The sequence below is a fragment of the Coturnix japonica genome, chromosome 12, assembly GCF_054131305.1.
Source record: "Coturnix japonica strain WE chromosome 12, WE-NBRP24, whole genome shotgun sequence".
Lineage (NCBI taxonomy): Eukaryota > Metazoa > Chordata > Aves > Galliformes > Phasianidae > Coturnix > Coturnix japonica.
The window spans coordinates 1,634,395-1,656,723 of record NC_140674.1 but is presented as its reverse complement, the minus strand read 5'-3'; the positions used below and the strand labels follow the sequence as shown (position 1 = coordinate 1,656,723).

Below are 22,329 nucleotides of genomic sequence, written 5' to 3'. Positions count from 1 at the left end.
TTCCTCTACATTTAATGCTTTTGATACCTTTCATATATTTAGTATCTAAAACTCAGAATTAAGAACTGTATATGTTAGCAAAACCCTTTTTCACACAACCAACAGTATGAAGGGGAAACCTAATGGTGACAGTAATGGCTGAGAACAGTTGATACAGCTGCAGTCATCTTCTTCATCATTAGGGAAAACTTTCAGTCGTAACATTACCTCTCTACAACATCTTCTCCATTCCAGCAGGTTGAGCTGTCTCTCATCACCAGATCTCCATCACACAGTCTTTCTGCTATTGAAGCATAAAAGGTTCGGGATCGCTTCATATAACTGATGAATTCTCTGCAATGGAGGAAGAATACATTTAACAACAGTACCATATACCATTTAAGCACCTTGTAAACTTAGTCCTCTATGAAAATCAAATTTTAGATCCCACAGAAAGATTAAGTCAACCAAGCTAATTAGTATTTATTTTTAGTGCATTTCCACTGCTACGTATCATCCATTATCACATACTTCCATACAAAGAGCAGTTTCAAGAAATGATGTTAACACCTCAAAATTTTGAACAAATTCATGACTATATCCTCAAGAGAATAAAAATAAATAAGAAAGATAAATACATAAGAGTGGTAAATATACATAATGTACATAAGAAAGATACATGTAATTATTATTAATAAAATTAATTATTTATGCAATTAATGTATATAAGAGAGATAAATAAAGAACTGTCAAAATACTCCTGGAAAAGGCTTTCTAAAGCTAATGTCCCATGACAAAACCTGTAATATGCCATTAAACACACATGGAACAAAAGAACAGAATGGTTCCTGTCTCCTTGGGACATGGTGGGGCCATTTCCTCCCCATAGTCACTGGAAAGAAATTTCTCTCCCATCAAGTCTGGCAACATGCCCACAGGAGGTGGTTGTGCCTGCTGCTTTGGAGAACCACCAAAATTCCTGGCCTGTACAAACAACCCATTTCTGATTACATGCATATGGAGAAATGCCTTGTGGCTAAACTGCTGCCTCCATAATCTGGTTTCTAGCTGAGGCAGTGATAAAAATGTACACTGTAATAAAACAGGTGTTAATTCAGAACACAATTGGGAGCACTGTGATACAAGAAATTATCCTCTATCCATAGATTCAGAAGCTCCTGGTTCTATTTGGTATAAGATAGCTAAAGACGTTGATAAGGAGGTCACAGAAATTCACTAGAGTTATCATGGTGCTGTCTGTCTCCTTTCGGAAGGCCAAAAGACTCATTCTGGTATACTTTGGCTTCTGCAGGACAACACTATCAGGCAGGACAACAGTGTCCAGAAGAGGTGTCTGTGGATGCATCTGCGTGGAGTCAGGCACATGAGCTGTCAGGATGGATAACTTTTTGGAGAGCAACAGCTGCTTTAAAGAATGTTTAAGGCTACTGCTATGCATCTATCCTGAGGGCTGAGGCAGGGTTATGTTTCCACATAACTGTCTTCACTTCCCCTACATTTTTTCATTTATTTATTTATTTATTTATTTATTTATTTATTTTCCATCCTATCTAACATGTGACTATCCTATTCCAGATAAATGAGTCAACATATGGTCCTACAGAGCAAGATTACCCTAACAATGCAAGAAAGTTGTCATTGTAAGAGAAATAAATAAGCAAATAAATAGGAATTTTTTGTTTTATAGGGAAGAAATCAGTATTTCTACCTCTTGACCACTCACAATAACAGGAACTCTGTGTATGTACACACTGTAGCTAAGCCTGGCCACCTCTCTGACAGAATCATCCTGAAAGCATTTATTAATGGAAAGCTGATACAGAAGCTGAAGATTTTAAGTCCTCTAAAGGCAGATTCCTTTGAAGGAGTTAAAAATGACCCCTTTTAATAGAGGCTAAAGCTCATCTTACTCAGTTCAACCTAAGAGGCTTTAACTCCACATTTTCAGCAGCAGAGTTGTGACATTTCAAAACAGCATCTTTGCAAATGAAAATCTGTATGTGCAACTCTTAACTAATAAAAGCATTTAGTTTTCATCAATATAAAACTAAACACGCTAGGCAGAGAAAGCAGTGTTTCCCAGTGCCCTGCTGTATAAAATCAGCACACACAAAGGTATGCCAATTCCTAGATTACAGCTGAAAGAGAAGCTTACAATGGAGATGAGCAAAGTGTTGAGTCTAAGCAAGTCACTTTGTTTTCATCCTTACCGACAGATTTTTTTCAAACTTCTTGATTTGTCATTCTTTGAAGCTTTCAGAGGCAGAGAACTGCAATAGGCCAGGAAGAATGAGCATCAATCAGGAGAGAATGGGGAGCAGGAGAGAAGCAGGAGTTCAGGCAAATGAGGGGGAAAAAATGAGAAACAAAAGAGAAAAGTAAAAATTATTTGAGAGAAAGGTCATCAAGCACATGCATAGGATAATACAAGAAAATAAATAAGGAGGAAAATTGTCATGAAATTTTTCCAAAGAGTAGATGCAATTCAACATGTCAAAACAATACTGAGGAAATACAATGGAGATTTTGTTTCTCCCCATCATTTTCAATAAGAGCCGAATAACAAATGCAGCACACAGCCAAAAGCTGAAAAAAAATTCAGTAGGACTCAAATTAACCATAACCAATACCAAATGGAAGAAGTGTGCCCCGGTGGCGCAGTGGTTAAAGACGCCGCCTTGCAACACTGGGGCCCGGAGTTCGAATCCCCCCTGTGGCACAAGTGGTAGAAGTGCAGCACTGCTACACAGAGGCTCGAATTCCGGGGGCTGGACTCGATGATCTCTAAGGTCCCTTCCAACCCGCACGAAACTATGAAACTATGAAACTGCAAATATATGAGTCTATATAGGAAAATAATGGGAATGATTATTATGGAAAGGGGAATACAAATGAGTAGAACTTGCTTTCTTGTGCAATGAGCAATTTGCTCTGTTAACAAGGAATGTGTACACAGATATCTTCTGCTGTTCATTTCTGGACAGACCGCACCAAAGACTGCAAAAGAAAATTATACAAAGCAGGATATATGGGCTTTAGGACTGTATCTGAAGAAAAACTGGGGAAAAATCTGGCAGTTACTGCAGGTTCATTTTTTAGGCACTGATATCAGAGGTCCCTTCAATATTGTCTTTAACATCCTGATGCAATTTTCCATTAAATGATTTGAAAGCACATTCTCCTCTTTCTTACACCAGTACTCTTAAGTATAAAGTAAAGGCAATGCCTGGATTAATAGTTGCCAATCCAGTTAAGTCTTATTGGAGAGAGACAGTACCTCCACCTCCCTCGCTAACTCTCAGAACACTGCCAATTTACGTCCTGTTTTCTGGGAACCAAAGGCCAACAATGGCCACAGGACAGGACTGACCTGCCATGAGCATCATGCACCAGCCACCACCACTGAAACAGTGCTTCCAACACAGCCAGACAAAAAGAGAAATCAAAATTCACACCAGGGAGAATTTGGACTAGCCAAAACTTCTGCATTCATGACCCAGAAATGTTTTGTTTTTCTCTACAGTAAATTCATTTGCATTTGATGTTAATAGTCTACATTGTATTAGCACCTTACTACTTAAATTTCAATAAAGCCACATGATACCTGACCCAACATATAAATTTAAATAAAATGGATCATCTTGACTTCCAGTATTCTTGAAGGTATTCAAAATTAGTTATTTTAAGTTGTATAAGACACATCTGCAAACCCACAGAAAAACAAATACCAGAATATCATTTCAAAGCTTGCTTCCTTCAACTAGGGACCTAATACAATGTTGTATTTTTCTCAAACGTAACAGAATTCTGCAGAAAGATTTCTATCCAGTCTATGCTTAGTGGCTAGAAATATTACACACAGAAGAAATGCCAAAAGGCATTTTCCAGGAGTCTGAACCTTGACTCATGTAGATTGTGCTGAACTCAGCAACAACATTCCAATCTACTGATTTAGATTCTGTACATGCCATGTACATTCTGTGTAACATCATATGGTTTCAATTTTCTCATCTTTACTGTATGTTATAGTAACCTCCACGTTAAAAAATTACAGCAGCACCAGTCCTGACAGCTTCAGTTAATCACTGAATGCTATTGTATAATGGGAAAAAAAAAAAAAAAAAAGTTTAAAAAAAAGTTTAAAAAAAAAAAAAGTTTAAAAAAAAAAAAAGTTTAAAAAATGCATACTTCTCAGCTTAATTGAGCAGAAGGTTTGCTAGGACATCCTGCAGTGATTATTCAAGTTTTACCTCCTTAATGTTATTTTCCTCCTCTTACTTAGCTCTGCATAGCGAAAAATAGGAATGAGATGTGGGGGAAAATAAAGAAAATCTCACAGGAGCCTATGCAGTTAGAGGAGAAGAAAGCCACAGAAAGAAGATCCAGCTGCTGCATCAATTTAGGGAGTGTGCAGGATGATGCTCCACTGAACAGCACAGGGTGTTCCCTTGAGTGGAACCTCCTCCAACCAGACACTAAAAGACAGAGGGCCAGAAGAAAGCCCCACTCAGCTAAGAGAAACCATCTCAACAGGCCTAGCTTTCAAACATTTGAGAAGCTTTCGTTCCACTGAACAGGTAAAATCGGTTTCTCAGACTCTTTGGTAAAGAAGCTTGATTCTATACTTGTCTTAGCAGAGGTGTAGTACCTTTGGAACAAATGCACATATGCAAGTATAAACTGGTACTAGGTTTTTAAGGGCATCTATAAGGTCACATTCCACAGATTTGCTGCTACCCTGACTGGTTCTTTAAGTTTGAAAATATTCTAGTGCATTAAGGGAGCCATCGCTTTTTTTGTTTACTTGGGGAGTGTTTAGTCATTTCTTCTTTTATTTTTCTTTCCTTACTGTATAAAGGAGTTGCTCTCTGTATGCCATTTGAAACAAAGATCATTTGAAGAGCTGTGTACAACATAGACAAGCAGCCTGGGATGAACCCCAGTGTGACCTAGAACCTAAACTGGCAGACAGCTGACATTACTGCCCCGGATTTTTTAAATTGTCAGAAGGAACAGCACCAAACAAGATTCACATAATTGCTCTCATAACCTAGGTTCCCTGCAGCAGTTACCTGTTACTAAGTGCCTTTTGTACAACCAACTGCAGCACTTATTTTACTCATCATCATGAAATTTTATTGCCTATAATTATTTTTATTGATATACGTGATTGAATGATAGATGGAAAACAACAGAAGTCATTCACTGTGGGTTTTTTTTTTACTGTTTCACAATCACAGAAACAATGTACAAACTTTCTGCTATATGTTTTATCACAAGCTCTGGAAAACATTCTCCACCTTTTACTAATTATGTCTGCATCATTAACTTTTGATGCATGAGCTGTCCACAATACTTACTGATGCTATATTTCAATAACACTTAATCCTAATTCTATAATGGCAGCCTAACTTTAGATGCTTGGGGTAATGTAATTCTTAGTGAACAGACCAAGTCTGGAAAAGTCTAACCCATAGAGAATAGTTCAAATACATTTTCTTTTCCATTTAAGTGGAAAGAAAGTCTTTTTCACTTACATTTTAAAAGGTGAACACTCAAATAATTCCAGAGGTAGGGAAGGGATCCTGAAGTGGAAAAGAATTGCTGTCATGATACTAAAGACACCAATTCTGTGAGAGGTCACTATTTAACAGACTGTTAATTCTGCCTTTGTTGTTGCCAGAACTTAAGTCCCAGTGAAGTCAATGAGTTATCAGAAGATAGGCTTAGAATCCTATGGTTTAAAAACGTATTTTGTTAATAAGACTACTGCTACTCTTTGGATTGTTACTGCTGAATTTATTAATTTTCTTAATGCCCTTTTCTCTCATATTCCATGTACATAGTAAAAAACAATTCATTCCAAGCACTAGCACAAAATGTTGATTTTCAATTTTAAACTACACAGTTTACACAAAATTACTGCCATCACTTTGCTTGCTGCTGTCTCCTACCTGTATAATTTTTTCTTATTCTCATAAGCTTAGGTGATAATTAAAATAAAAACAGATTAAAATTTCATTTTCACAATGTGGACACCAGAACCCAGGCTACATAAATGTTAATACTGCTCTTATCAACATGCAGAGACACACACAGCCTCCCTGGGAAGATTAGTCACTGTTTTTATTTAGATGCTTTGGCCCAGAACAATTCCACTCACTTTGCTGAAGTTGTTCCAGATTTACACCGGTGTTACTGTGTCTCGCTCCAATTTAGGAGTGAGGCAAAGGTTCTTTTAATAATGTTATGCCCGGCGTGAGATTAAGAAGAAGAGCATTCAAATGTTGATCCGACCAGTTTATTGGAAATAATAGACAATTGAGGGGATGGGGAAGGGAGAGTGACGAATGCCTAAATTAGGGTGATGGGGAAGGGAAAGTAGGCGATAGAAAAAGGTAGAAAAGAGCAAGAATTACGTTAAAGCGGGGAATAGTCACCTCCTGGATGCAGCAGCGTCCCGTAGCACGTTGTTAACGTTGGTCCGGGGCAGGGGAGAGCAGCAACGGAGTAGCAGGCTGCAAACAGCAGATCGGTGAATCGCAGAAAAGATGGTCAGAGTACCGTGGTCTCTAGAAGCAGAGTCTCGGGCAGCGAGGTCCCTCGGAGCAGAGTCTCGAGCAGCAATCCCAGAAAAGAGAATAGGCAGCAGTAGGACAACGGTGGAGGGATCTGAGATCGGATACCTAGATGCCCCAAAGGTTCTTCAGCATGCAGCCATCTTCTTCAGCATGCAGGCGCTCGCGTAGAGAGGCATCTGGTGTCAGAAAACCTCTCCCCAAAATTCAGGGTTTGTCCGTGCCCTTTTTATCCTTCTTTCCAGCCTTCGAGACATTTCGGGACGGCTCGGGTCAGAGTCTTGTGACTTCCTCAGAGCTGTCAATCTTCCTTGAGATGGGCCAACAGGAAAGACCACTTAAGGGCCATTAGTCCTCAGGGATGGCCATCTTCCTTGAGATAGGCCAACACAAAAAGACCACTCAAGGGCCATTGATCAGTATCTTATCTCCCTTTCGTAGCTCCCGGACTTGTCCATCTCCTGTGTGTCTCAGACAAAGGCAGTCCTGGAACCTTGGCCAGGACTTGCCTGAACTTGTCCATTTCAGCAAACTTTGAGACAGTAATGTAAAAAGCATGGCTTCTTACACCACCCCGTGACTCAAAGTTTGCTTAAAAAATTGACCACTGCTGATCCAGGATGGTGAGAAAAAGATAGCAAGCATGAGGGTAAAGGAAGGTGAGGGTGGGGAATTAAAATGTTTAATACAATCATTACGAAAGATTTCTTGATGTGCTCCACTTCTCCATCACTTGAGGAGGTTACAAAATACATGGACAATACAACACATTGGATAAGTTCAATGAAACATGGTATCATACACAAAACAAACATGAAAGTTGCGACAACACACAATAGATAAAATAAGATGCATTTTACCCACAGTACACCTGGAAGACAGAGAAAAAGGTCAAGGTCTGGACTTTTCCAAGTTTGGACAGGAACACGTATACCATCAGCAATTAGTTTAACTTTACCATTATAAATCTTTAGACAACAGGTGGAATCATTTAATTTGACACAGGCATCTCCCAGTGATTCTTCAGGAGGGGTTGACACAAATATTACATAATGAATAAAAGATAGAAATTGAGAAAAAACAACCATACATTGAAAACAACCATACATTTAACAATGACCAATAGTAAAAAATAAACAAGTAAAACAATAGGGATATTTGTGTCAGGAGAACTTTCCACTTGAGCATTTCCAAAACAGTTCAATTGCTGAGAGATATATACTAGTCTGGCAAGTCTAAGAACTGTTATAGTCACAACATAGTGTAGGATACCCCAGAATTTAAATCGTAGGGAGTAATCCCAGAAACATACACATTTCTTATCAAAAACGAAGACACTTTCCAACAACAGTGTTTTGAATGGAACTCCTGTACTGATGAGACACTGGAAAGCATCAGTGCAAAGGGTTTTATGATAAATTTCACTTTAGTGACCACATCTAACAGATATTAGATAGGTCCCATTGCTCATTTCCCAATTCATTAGGAATTTGGAAACACCATGGAGTTACATGCAAATCACCGTCAAGTTTGACCAAAAGAGGTGAAATATGGGGTTAAAAGGAATGATTACCACTGTGCAAAGAGTACAAGAAAGCCAGGATAACCTGAAAAAAAACTTGGAACCCAATTGTGAAGTTTAAACAGATCCAAAGACTGATACCAATCACAACTCATAAGTACAGCAAACAAAACATAATACTATTGCAACCAAAATATGAAATAAAGAGGTATATCAGTATTCTAGCATGATCACATCTTCCAATTTTTTCTGTCACAAAACACAAATGGTTAAAATCAGCTACAAGCCATTCTGTTCCGTGAAGGTCCTGCGGGGATCTTCTGTAAAAGAAAACAAGACAACTCGCCCTTTGGGGGCTTTGTTAATACAATTATCTTCTCCTTTTAGTCGTGAGCCTCCTAACAAACATCCATCCTTCACCCCCCCGCTCACTTGAAGAGGGTGAAGGAATCAGTTTCCCGACTGCTCAGGTAATTCTTTTGTTACTGCAGGGGGAGCACTAGGAACCAGATTTTCAGGTTTAGCTGGCCAACCAGTCACCAGCCTCTCAAGCCTGTCTGTTGCTAGTCCATTCATTATTTCTCTAGGAATACCCTTTTTCCAGCCCAAAGTCCATAGTCCATGACGTTTATGATCAATGTTTCGCCTACCAGTTCTTTCTGAGGCTAGAGCCTTTTCTATTCTATTAAATTTTGGGCTAGGTGGCCTGAGAGCAAGGGTGGTTGCTGCGAGCCTTACTCCCCTTGGCTCAATTCTGCTGGTGGATGAAGCCACCGGTCCATACTTCCTACCATAATTAATCAATTCTTGGGCAACCTCTCCCCATGTCCATACCTTATACCCTGATTGCAAATGGCCTGAGGTGCCAGTTCTTTCTAATGCTGGCCGAGTTCTTTCTCCCTGAGGCATAGCTTGTATTTTTCCCTGCAGTTGTATGCCTATAGGTTTCAGCGATTCTGGAAGCCCCCTGATTAAAGGAGTCATCCGTTCGGGATCAACAGGCATCAGCATAGGTGATTCATAATGTGGGTGCAGCTTTCTATCATACATCATTTGGAGACAAGCGGCCTTTTGGACACTTTCAACCAATTGGTCAACTGTCCCATTAATGGCAAGAGGGTCTCCCCTTTCTAAAGGGTTGAGACCACCAGCCCAGTAAGCAGCCCTCTGTGTTAGGGACCAGGGAGCACGGTTATCACCAGTAGTCAAAAATACTCCTGGCCCCCAATAACCCTCAGCCTCCTTTTCGGTTAACATAATTTGGTCTCCACCAGTTAAGCTGACTCTCCATACATATTCCGTTTCCGATTCCTTTGGAGAACGGCTAAAATCTTTTTTCAGTTTTGCTAATTCAGTGGCAGAAAAGGGAATTTCTTTAACATTCATTTGAGGATCCAGGTCCTCTCCATTATCAAAAGTATATTCTGTTTTTATTAGAGGGCGCAGAGGGGCTATTGGGGTTTCAAACTTATCAAAATTTTCTTTTGCTTCTTTTAGTTCTTCCTGAGGATACAGTTTTTCTTGTGGTGCACCATGAATATCAGTGTCACCAGTATCTTTATATGTTAAAATTTCCTTAAAAGCCATCTGTAACAAGGCCGAATTATGTCTCTCTCTTTCCAATTGTACTTCTAGATTTCCAATTTGGTTTTGCAAAGCTTTCACAAGTTCCTGGGTTGCTTTAACTGTTTCTTGTAACGACTGTATAGTCTGGTTTTCCGCCTCAAACTGCTGGTCTCGGAACTCCACGGCTGCTTTTAAAGCAGCACCGAGTACTGCACAAATAAATGATTTGCCTTTCCCGGCTCGGGTACGAGCCCCATGTTGTAAAACGCAAATGCGGTCAGAAACAGCCTGCAAATTATACCAATTTTCACGTGCCCAGTCTATCCCTGATGACGATGGCCGAGACGCGTGCTTTTCAAGGATATCAAACAACATATTTTCACCTTCCATATCAGATGTAATTTTACTCACAACCAAAAGCTGAGGGAGGAGGCGATTCTTTATCTCCTCAGAGAGGCAAACACTTAACAAAACGAACAACTGCTCAAAACACTCCTTTACACAAAAGACCAAATGACTCAATCAACACTTCCAAAGAAAGTGTAAACACCTCAATCGGTCCTGGCTATTCTGGCAAGCCACAACGAAAAACTTCAACCTCCAAGCAAAAAAAAAAAAAAAAAAAAAAAAAAAAAAAAAAAAAAAAGTTAGAAATAACTTCTAAGTTTCTCAAAAGTAATAAACTTCTTGGAGAAGCACACACCACTTCCACAAGAGGCTCACACACAAAACTTTTAAAACCAAAGGTACGTCACAAGATACTTAAAACCACCACAATGCAAAATAGTCTTCCCAGGGAGGCACACACGTGTAAAACAAAAGCAAACAGTACAAAATTAATTCACTCGTCCCCGAGAGGTATACACGTAAGAAAGAAAGTTTCAGAATGTGGAGCGGTCTTCCTGGAGAGGTGCACACGTCAAATTAAGTTATCAAAACAATCGCTCCTTGCAACTCCAGGAGAAACAGACAGAAAAGTTTTAGAGAAACTGGAAGGATAACACTCTCACGACGGGTATCCTGCCGACTACGCCAATAAAAATGTCTCGCTCCAATTTAGGAGTGAGGCAAAGGTTCTTTTAATAATGTTATGCCCGGCGTGAGATTAAGAAGAAGAGCATTCAAATGTTGATCCGACCAGTTTATTGGAAATAATAGACAATTGAGGGGATGGGGAAGGGAGAGTGACGAATGCCTAAATTAGGGTGATGGGGAAGGGAAAGTAGGCGATAGAAAAAGGTAGAAAAGAGCAAGAATTACGTTAAAGCGGGGAATAGTCACCTCCTGGATGCAGCAGCGTCCCGTAGCACGTTGTTAACGTTGGTCCGGGGCAGGGGAGAGCAGCAACGGAGTAGCAGGCTGCAAACAGCAGATCGGTGAATCGCAGAAAAGATGGTCAGAGTACCGTGGTCTCTAGAAGCAGAGTCTCGGGCAGCGAGGTCCCTCGGAGCAGAGTCTCGAGCAGCAATCCCAGAAAAGAGAATAGGCAGCAGTAGGACAACGGTGGAGGGATCTGAGATCGGATACCTAGATGCCCCAAAGGTTCTTCAGCATGCAGCCATCTTCTTCAGCATGCAGGCGCTCGCGTAGAGAGGCATCTGGTGTCAGAAAACCTCTCCCCAAAATTCAGGGTTTGTCCGTGCCCTTTTTATCCTTCTTTCCAGCCTTCGAGACATTTCGGGACGGCTCGGGTCAGAGTCTTGTGACTTCCTCAGAGCTGTCAATCTTCCTTGAGATGGGCCAACAGGAAAGACCACTTAAGGGCCATTAGTCCTCAGGGATGGCCATCTTCCTTGAGATAGGCCAACACAAAAAGACCACTCAAGGGCCATTGATCAGTATCTTATCTCCCTTTCGTAGCTCCCGGACTTGTCCATCTCCTGTGTGTCTCAGACAAAGGCAGTCCTGGAACCTTGGCCAGGACTTGCCTGAACTTGTCCATTTCAGCAAACTTTGAGACAGTAATGTAAAAAGCATGGCTTCTTACATACTGAAAACAGCATGTCAGTCAGAAATACGTCATTGTGATTTTATGGTCAGTGGGTTCTGACATCTATTCATGTAACATCAATGAATTGCAAAGACATCCTTCCCCCACCTTCACATTTACAGAAAGCTAACCAGGAGCTATGCGAGGGAAAATGAAAACCACAGAGCATCAGAAAACCATCAGGAAACCATGGAGCAAGGACACTAATGCCAGGACTGGGGCCAGTGGCAATAATTCAACATTCCAGTTACTCAAACGGCATACAGCCAAAGAACAGAAGCCAAAATAGGCACAATATCCTAAACACAAGTAGTTCTGCTCTTCTTCTGTTGTATAACAAGCCAGACAGGCTGCAAGGAATCTTACCGTCTGCACCAGTGAGAAGGGAGAACTTGCTCTTTCTGCTCTGTAAAATCAATGACTTTGTGTCATGGTAATGAACACATTACCTTTCCTCACATTTCCCCTTATCATCTCTGCTCTGGGATAAGTCTACATCCTCTGGGTCCTGAGCAATTGCATTTTAAGTACCATAGACTCAACCATGGAAAAAACCTCAGAGTTTATGAGGGAAAAGCTTTCATCATTTTCATTAAAATTTTCTGGAAATAAGAACATGTTGGTGCTAAGTAGTGACATCAAGTCTGGCCTGGTTTTTGTTTGTTTGTTTGTTTTGAGAGATCTGCAATGCAATATCACATACACATTTGTCTAACTATCAGCAATGGCAATAGTGGAGTATGCATGGACAGGATGACAGAACTGTGTCTCTGGCTTAAACACTATGGGACAAGGAACCAACAACACAAATTGTGAGGCAGAGAGTCTATCTGAATTCAGCAGTTGCTTAGGGTTACCTTCTTTTACTGTTCAGACCAGTATGAGCCAACACAAGCGTCTGGGCTTCAGTTGCTTCCTTCAGTGGCATTATACGGCCTGATGACAAGTTCCCTCCTCGTTGTTTGGGCTCTCCACACACTTTATCAACCTGTATGAATGGAAGAGAAAGAAAAACTGTGTTTGAACAGTGAGACTGATTTATAAATTGCCAGCCTTTGGGCTTTTTCTGCAAGAGAAGATATCCAGGAGACAGAAATAAATTATTCTTCTTTTCAGGATCTAGAACCTAGCTGCCTGCAGAAGGATGAGGGATGAGCTACAGCGCAAAAAGCATTGTTATCAGAAAGCCATCAGCAGTTGTATATATTTATGTCCACAGCAGTACAGGACAATTTCCTCTGTCTTAGTAGTTTTCCAGAGGAGATGGGCTATCTGAAACCTAAGTGTGCCCCAGTGGCGCAAGTGGTAGGAATGCCGCCTTGCAACACTGGTGGCCCTGGGTTCGAATCCTCCCTGTGGCGCAAGTGGTAGAAGTGCCGCTCTGCTACACAGGAGGTTCGAATCCCAGGGGGTTGGACTCGATGATCTCTAAGGTCCCTTCCAACCCGCACGAGACTGTGATACTATGACTATGATGATGATACAAGATTCCTCCAAAAAAACAGGCCAATTGAATACGAAAAGTGAGAATCTGTGCAGGCATGGCACTTACCATCAATCTTAGGCATACGAACCACAGCCTCATCCAGTATAATACGCTGTAAAGGAGGTAAAACTAGCAAGTGAATGCAAATGTACTGGATTAACCGTGACATACAGACAGCAGCCAGAACATGAGTCAGTCACCTCATTCATTACTGTCTATATTGCGCTTGCCACACCATGGACCATCACCACATCACCTTAAAACAGAGCTTTGTAAAATAAAATATTTTCATCCTTTTTAAACTTTTGAAGGAAAGAAAACACTATGGAAATGAAAATATAAGAAACAAAAATGTCTTTCTGAGCACTCTGGAGCTCAACAGAGAGTCTACCTGAGTTACAATCCTGCAAAGGATTCTCTCTCTTCTGTGCCCTGGCTACAACATAGAGACCAAATTCCCATCGCAGGTTTCTGCAAAAACCATGTTGGTTTAACTAAAGTTTATATCTTTAAATTATACACAAAGCAAATTGTGTCACTATTGCTTTAACCAACTGCTGGAGCACTTTGGAAAAGAAACGTAGTTTTTGTGAACGTGACCATACAAGAGCAACGAAGAACTTTTCTAGTTTTCCTCTGCAAAATTTCCAAGAGAGACAAGTCCTTGTCTTTGTTATGAACCAATAGTTTAAGCATCCAAATGAAAATACTCATTTTGTTTTGAATTGTGCTTTTGAGAAGAAAGAAATAAGATCATCTATTAAGTTGCCAAATCTTAACTTCTGGGTTTTCTTTCTAATTGATACTAAGAGCTTCCTGCAATTCAACCACACTACTTTCAGAAAAAAATATTTCTCAGTGGAAAATTGTGCCATTCAAAAGAAGGTGAATCATTTAATGAAACAGCAGGTCCCAGTCACTATTTATTTTTATTTTTATTTTTTATTGTTATTTTTATTTTTATTTTTATTTTTTGCCTTGTGGGCATTTTAGTGCTCCCCTTACCCAGTACAATATAAAATACTAGAAAACCTACATAATTTATACTATTGCACATGTTTTAACCTTTAGTAAGACTAACAAGATGGGAGATAAAATTATAAAATATTATTAGTAGTAACAGAAATTCTTTAATGACTCAGTTGAGACCTGAACTGCCTTTACAAGGAAGAAACAACTACAGTTAGGCAGACCCCGTCAAATACCATTTGACACATTCGGGGTCAATATACTGTGTGAAACTGGGCAGAGGATTTCACTGGTGTCGCAGAAGGACTAACAGGAGCACACAGTGCACAGGTGGCCCCCATATGCAGTGCAGAATGTTCAGTCCTTTAGGCTACTGTGGACCACCAGATATTCTTTCTCCCCATCCTCTGCAGGGCAGCAACGATACCACCACGGCTCCAATGTGCACACAGGTGGCTTGAAAACGTCTTTTGATGTGAAGACCAAGCTCTTCTTTAGCTCTTGAGTTACTCCTCATTTGTCCCATCTTTTTTCATGTTTTCAGTGAGTTGAAGAGAAAGCTAACTGCATTATCATTACTTAAATGTGAACTGTGATGTCTCACTGGAATACTTACAATTCAAAGTAATAAGACAAAATGCTGAATCGTATGATATTTAATTATATATTCTCTCTAACAGTTTACTGTTTTTAAACCTACAATTGAAAACTTGGATTCCTCATATATAAACTGATTAATCAAGGTTTCAGAAATATATACATTTTTACTGGTCTTAAAGTTGTTTTTTTTAAGATATACACCAACGATTTTACCTAAATATCTTTCAACAACCATTAGCTACATTTCTCCTGTGAACTCTTTGTAATGAAATACAGACTCATACACAGCTGGATTATACAACCTCTTACTATGTGTACTTTAAAAGAATGACTATTTACAATTATTAAAAAGGCTGAACAAAATAAATTGGAAAAAAAAATCTTATTTGAAATCTTTTGAACTGTTACAGCTTGAGCAACCTTAAACACTGAGGTCATATTTAATATATCTTATATAATCAAACAAGGGGGAAATGTCATGCCCTTCCAGATACCAAGAGTATCTCAACTCCCTGAAGCAGGAGACCTTTTCACTTGTTCACAGTAGTAATTTTCTTTGAGGCTCTGTATTCTAAAATATTTTCTAGTGATTGAACTTATGAGATATTACAAAAATGCAGACAGATTTTCCAGAAAGCTATTTCCCAAGCTGAAATGTAGCAAAGTTCTGTGAAAACCCAGAGGCTGGGTGACAGAATCATAGGAAGACATGAGTTAAAAGGGACCTTAAAAATCATCTAGCTCCATCCACCCTGCCACAGGCAGTGTTGCCAGCCATCAGATCAGGCTGCCCAGGGCCCCATCTAACCTGGCCTTGAACACCTCCAGGGATGGAGCACCTGCAACTTAGGGCAATCTGCATCAGTGTCTCACCACCCAATGAGGGAAAGAAAAAAAAAGAAAAAAAAAATTGCTCCAAATATCTAATCTAAGTCTCCCTTCTTTTACTTTATTCCCTTATCACTATCTACTCATGATAACAGTTGGCCTCACTCCTCCTTTATAAGCCCCTTTTAAGTACTGGAAAACCACAATGAGGTATGCCCAGACATTCTCCAGGCTAAACAAGCCCAGCTCCCTCAGCCTATCTCCATGAGGGGTGCTTCAGCTCTCTGCTCATCACTGTGGTCCTTCACTGGACCTGCAACACCAAACTGGGAGGAAGTGTCAATCTGCCTGAGGGTAGGAAGGCCATACAAAGGGCTCTGGATAGGCTGGATCAATGGACTAAAACCAAGTGTATGAACTTCAACAAGACCAAGTGGTGGGTCTTGCAATTCAATCAGAACAACCCCAGGCAACACTACAGACTTGGAGCAGAGTTGCTGAGAAGTGGGAGTGTTCAGTTTGGAGAAGAGGTTGTTCGAGGGAGATATTATTGCTCTCTACAGCTTCCTGAAAGGAGGCTGTAGTGATTTGGGTGTCGGCCTCTTTCCCCTATTAACAGCAATAGGAAAAGAGCTAATGACCTCAAGTTGTACCAGAGGAGGTTCAGGATTCTTTTTTTAGGAAAAAAACTTCTCAGAAAAAGCAGTAAGGTATTGGAATGGACTGCCCAAGGAGGTGGTGGAATCACCATCACTGGAGATGTGGTATGGAGGGACATGGTTTAGTGGCCATGGTGATGACAGGTTAATGGTTGTACTAGATGACCTCAGTGTTCTTTTCCAACTTCAATGATTTTATGAGCCTGTGGTTTTTTTCCAGCCACCAGGGACTACACCTGACAGCAACAACTTTTCAAATAAGATGGAGAGTGGCTTGGCAAACAAGAGCCTACTCCCTCAAGACCTTGGGGTGCATGTCATCAGGCCACACAGACTTGTACGTGTTCAGCCTCATGAGGTGATATCAGACTTGCTCTGCTTTTACAGTGGGAAAGATTTTGCTACCCTGATCTATGCCTAGAAGCTCAAGGACTTGAGCAGCATGGGAAGCCTGACTGCCAGTGAAGACCAAGGCAAGAAACTCATGGAGTACTTCAGCATTTTTCATGTCTGTTTAAGCCAATTCTCGCATCACATTTTTCAGAAATTGTGGAGCAGGAAGTTAACCTCAACAAGCCTCCTGGATTGCTTGCAGCCAGACACGGTGCTTTCTCAGAAGATATCCAGGTGGCTGAAATGCATGGTCGGGATGAAAGCCTGTGAGTGCAAAGCATTGCAAATGCATTGGTATAGAGGCACTTCAGCTGGACTATCAGCTGTGTTGCCTTCTTGGAGAGCTCTCCTAAATTCCTCTACAACAAATCTGAGTTTTTCCCCTGCTGTATACTAAAGTGGTTCTTCTCTGCCACTCAGAATTCCATCCCCCCCCCCCATTTAATCTAGTTTAATGCTTTGCTAATCAATGTGGACAGTTTGCTGCTACAACCTCTGATACCATGCATCCCTCTTCCTGGTTACTGTTGGCTGCTCAGACCTCGGGCTACAGACTGCACCCTGCACACCCTAGTAACAAGTTTCAAATTAGAACTGAGGGTACTGATTTCAGCTGTGAAGCTGGAAGTGAGAGAAGCAAGAAATAGTGAATTATGGGGCAATCAGGTTTCAATTTTCAGACTTGTATGCCTGCTATGATAAGTAATTTTGGTTGAGTCAGACATACACTTGTCACTCTGTTACCACACTGTCTCAAGACACCAACAGGAATCTTGTTTACTAATTGATCAAGCCAACCACAGAAGCACATAATGCAAATATAGCATGCTTTCCTTTGGAGTGGCTGCCACCTATTGCTATACAATACAGTAGAATTATTGCAAAATGCTTAAGAAGAGTGGGATCACATTCAGTAAAATGTAAGCCAATGTATGGTCAAACCTACCACAATTTGCTCATTGCCACTGCCTGTAACTTCCTGAACAAAATCTTAAACTCAGTGAAAAGAGGCAACAGTTGGGAAGATAAGACATCTACTGTAAGGAGAGAAGACAGCAAATAATTTTTTATTTAAAATATTCTCTTTGTCATACAATACATACTAGAAACACTGCATCTTGATGATAGCAAAGTTCAGCCATAAACAAACTATGGAATTACTAGTTCAAATCCTTACACAAGAAATTTGTATTTCTTGTGAAAGGTGAATATAATTGGTTTTAATCACAGTTTGAACCACAGTAGTATTTTAGGTTCAATTCTGTAGTCAAAATACAAGTGTGTCAGAAATATATACAACAAAGTCCTGAAGAAAAATCACATTCTGCAGAAATGACAGGAAACTGTAGGTGAATCCTACATATATATAACTATAAAGTATATGTATAACTACAAAGATACTAAAATAAAAATCATTCTGATACTTTCAGGAAACATCTGGGCTCCTGATGGGCAGATATCATCATCTTTCTAAAGAAAAATACAACAGGAAAGAAGTAATGTTTTAGCAAGAATGAAGAAGTAATGGAATACTATTTTCTGATAGGGATTAGCTGACACTGAAATCTGTTTTTAGCTCCCTCATTTAACTCCATCCATTTTAATGTTTTTGCATGCTTTGGCATGCTACTGTTTTGCACCAGAGGCTAAGGAAATCTGGTCCCATCTTCAAGCGCAGAATGATAAGGCACTTCAGCAACCAATCTCCGAGATGGCTTTGTTGCACCTCCCTAACTGCAGAAGTCTGTCACTGCTGCTAACAGTGACAGTGTCCCTCCTGTCTCAGCCAGGGTATAAATGATAACACTAATAGCATTTGGATGCCAGCTTGTAGAGCTGTTTGACACTGTATTTCAAGATTCTTGTGTTTTTTTCCTCTGGGAACTATATCCCCCATGCAGAAGGGATAAACAGCCTGGAAGGGCTACTTAAAGCCTCAAGAAGCTAGAATATGAAATTAGGAAATTCAGAAAGCTCTAATAAACTCCCTACCTTAAAATGTGGGCTGCAAACTTCAGGCAGTCATTTCAAGGCCAAGGACCTTCCTTGACAGCAAGTTCAATTGGAGCCAGCAGAGTCCTGGAACCAAAAGGGCCATCTGTACCCTGGGAAGCACCAGGCCCAGCACTGCCAGCAGACAAGGGAAGGGATCGTCCCACTCTGCTCTGCAAGTTTGGGTGCATGTAGGAAGGATATAAGCTATTAGAGAGCTTTCAGCAGAGGGCAACAAAGGTGATTAAGGCTGTAGGAACAAAGCTGGAGTCTGGTGCTCATCTATACATAGTTACTGCAATTGCAATTACTACAGAATTATGGGAATTATTTTGGAGAGCTGGCCAACTCGACTGCAAACAGTCATTCCTTGTATCTGAACAAAAAAAATTTGAAAGTAATTATGAGGAACCTAAGCCAGATATGATCCATGTATAACTTGGTCACAAAATTCTCTGAACATACATTGCAGGTTCAAGTCTGATATACTTTCAGAGGTGGGCATCAGCAGTCAAGTATGTAGGCACAAGCACAGACAACAGAAATCATCCTAGCAGGCCTTTTTGCACTTTTCTCCTTAAGAGAGCTCTGAAGTGAGGTGTTTTGTCTCCAGTCTTTAGATAATTTTTTTTCTCAGAAGTTTCCACGTGTCTGGTATATCCAAAAGAAGGTAGTAAATGGTAAGACATTGAAGGATCCATTTTTGCTCATTTCATTACTTTGATTTGGTGTCTGTACTATATTACATTAATTTTATAGCTAGTTACATAAATAGCGATTCTTGTTTTACAGGCTCTCAAATAATTTGAAATGCTTCTCAATTCACTGTGTATTCTGTACGGCTCCTCTTTCCCTTCCAGGTAGTTGAAAACAGAGTGATGTGAGCTGAGGATAAAGGACAGGCAGAACACCCGTGTGACAAAAAAGGGACCCTAGGTCACATGCTTAACAGCTCCTGGCCAAACTTTCTTTGCAGTCAGAGAAGGGCTAGAAATTAAACATATCCTAAAAACCAAGCTTCAAGAAAATATATGGAGGAAGCTCTCCCTAAGAAGCAGAAGCGTTTACTCCAAACCTCTTTGAGAAAAACCTCTCCTTTTACTATACCTTGATGTTTGAGTGTGTTCAGGCATGTATATTTAGGGAAGAGAGCATCTCTATTAGAACAGGTTAACGCTACAAACATGACTCAGACTTAAGTCATAAGAAGGGTGACATACTCTGCGTTCTTAGAGCATCATTTTACCTAAACAGAAAATACCTACCTAAAATGGTAACCATGTGCAACAAGACAAATGTTCATCCTTTTCTGGCAACATTTTAAAATTCTTGTAAGACTTTATTTTTTCTTTTTTCTTTTTTTTTTTTTTTTTTCTATTCATCACAATAAGTAGGTAGTTGAGCATGTAAAATGCCCAAGCTTTTTTTTGCAAGACACTCTGAAAATGACCTAATTAAAATGTGGGAGATCAGAAGTCCACAATGCTTTAACACAGCAGCTGAAATAATGCTGTAAATTCTTGCAAATACTAAATAAACATCAATAACAATGTCAAGACTCCCAAAGAAGTTTGGAATGACCTTCAAATTTATAAATGACATCAGTAATTAAAAGAGACTGGTAAATACATGCATTCAGTCCTTTCATTAAATTATACTTAATTTCAATAATCATTTGCTCACAGTTGCTGTCAAAATCAGTGTTTTCATGTGTTAATCTTTTTCTGAACACAAATTCAGTGAAAACAAGAAGTTATTCAAGACCTCCAACAACAGCAAACAGTGTAACAACTGAGGCAGCATCACTTTTTAAAAATATTTAGAAGACATTTTGCACACTGAGATAAGTACATTATAAGCAAGTTCTAAGGCTTCTCTCCTGTGCCCCAAAGAAATCTCTTACATGTTTTCTTCTCACTCTTGAATCTCAGGCAGATGTCACTGGGAGTTCGGCATCAAAAAGGATGGAGACACTGCACTGACTGGAAAACACTACCTTCTCCCCAGAAAACAATAATAGGATGTTTAAAATGGGATGCCTCAGTTGGATGTGTGAGACCTTAATCACAGCACAAAACATCTCAGACAGGGACACAAACCAAGCAGCAGACATAGCAGGAGAAAATACAATGTGCATGACCATACATAAAACTCTCAAGGCTTTTTCCAGTGTTTGGGTACTTTACTGTAGATTCATCTCACAGCTCAACAGAACACCATCAAGATTTGGTGGCTTTGTTTCCTACCTCTAAAATGCACACAGGTCTTGCTTCCGTAGAGGGAACTGAGGACTAAAGTCACACTCTATAATGCTGAAATACCAGCAAGTCGTTAGCAAGAGAAGTATCAAGACTGATTTATCAACACTGCAACTTTCCCATCACAATAGGAAGTAACTATTCCCATTTTTCAGACAGGGAAGCTAGGGCAGAGAGATTCACAAATCTGGGAAAAGCATGTAGAGCAGGCTTGGAACCAACCACCTTCTGACAGGCAATTTAGTTCTCTGACAATTAACTCATTCACTGTTCAAAAGCCCTGGCGAAGTGCCTGCACATACTTTCCTTGCCTACCCAAAACTCTTGGGTATGCAAAACTGGGCTACAAGTCTTACAAGAGTTTGGTCTCACCAATTTCCATGGCTGCCTCTGCAGACCCAAACACAAAGACAATCCAGGCAAGATGCACCTAAGCAGAAGTCCAAGACCACCCAGCAGCACAGCAACAAGAGTTGGCAGTCATCAATGCAGCACAACTTACTCTTTATGGCTGTAATTAAACCACCCTGAATACACCAGTTTATTTCACTCAGTAATTGTTTTACTTGCTTTAAACAGGAACTGGAAGCAGTTGATTTGAGCTATGTGGTCAATGCTCATCTGCTTTTCAAAACATGTATGAGGATTTTTTACATGAATAACATGCATTTCTTTACTTCCTTCAGAGCACTAGAGAAGAGTTTATTTTCTCCTTTTCTCCATTCACAAGAAAGCAGTACTGACTCAAATCAAAGCTAAATTAAGCCACTGGTGTTTTCAATGCATGTGCCAAGAGACATTGCCCTCATAAAAGCATGCCCATGGTGATGTATAACAAAGGCAAAGAAAAAAAGTAATTTACTGTGAGCTGGCTTTACTTCAGTCCCCACCTCCATTCCACAGTCTGCAGCCAAAGCTGGTGAAGCTGATGCTTGGCAGCAGGCTCATGGAAAGAGCAAGCTGGCCAAGCTTCCTGCTTGGCCACCTGTCCCTTGTGTTTCTTCACACACAGCCACCTCTGCCTGCAGCACTGAACCCTGCTAATTCAAGTTCCCCAGGCACTACTCTGCAGAAGGACCAGACCTTCCCCACCAGAGTGCCACCCCAGCAGCAGACTCATTTCAACAGTCTCCCTGTGCCATAAGGTCCCATCAGTGTTCCTGTCCTGACAGAGCCGGCCACTCTCACAAAGCCTTACACAGCAGCACTCATCTCACACAGCATAAAAATAATTTCAATTCCATAAGTAACTGCTTAAAGAACTGACAGATGTGGAGGAACCTAGTGTACCTTCTCTTCATAGACTATTCTAGCATGCCTTTCTTCATAGCAGCATATCAGCTAGACAGCCTGTCATAGAACAAAATCAAACAGTATCATCTTCATCTTCTTCCTTATTGTCAAACTTTATTTTCTTGCCCTGAAACTGTACCTTCCCTTTGTGGTTAGACTGATGATCACTGTTCCCTCAGCTGCTCCCCAAAAGAC

At 40.3% G+C, this 22,329-nt stretch overlaps 2 protein-coding genes across 13 annotated transcripts in view; both read right to left on the bottom strand.

The window, feature by feature from the left end:
• The window catches only part of LOC107317829 (glypican-5-like), a 364,600-nt gene that overhangs the window by 246,062 nt on the left and 96,209 nt on the right, over window positions 1–22,329 (bottom strand). For 8 of the 12 annotated variants that reach the window (XM_085512501.1, XM_085512504.1, XM_015870944.3 and 5 more), the window contains 3 exons: window positions 12,514–12,644; window positions 2,211–2,270; window positions 208–333 (listed from right to left, as the gene is read on the bottom strand). In XM_085512501.1, coding sequence (XP_085368627.1) covers window positions 208–333; window positions 2,211–2,270; window positions 12,514–12,644 — 317 coding nt within the window. The remainder of the gene's footprint in view (window positions 1–207; window positions 334–2,210; window positions 2,271–12,513; window positions 12,645–22,329) is intronic. The other 4 variants (XM_085512502.1, XM_015870946.3, XM_085512500.1 and 1 more) reach the window with 1 other exon arrangement.
• LOC146758727 (uncharacterized) lies at window positions 6,284–12,452 on the bottom strand. Its single transcript, XM_085512507.1, has one exon. It carries the CDS (start codon window positions 10,054–10,056, stop codon window positions 8,551–8,553), a length of 1,506 nt encoding a protein of 501 aa, XP_085368633.1. The 5' UTR covers window positions 10,057–12,452; the 3' UTR covers window positions 6,284–8,550.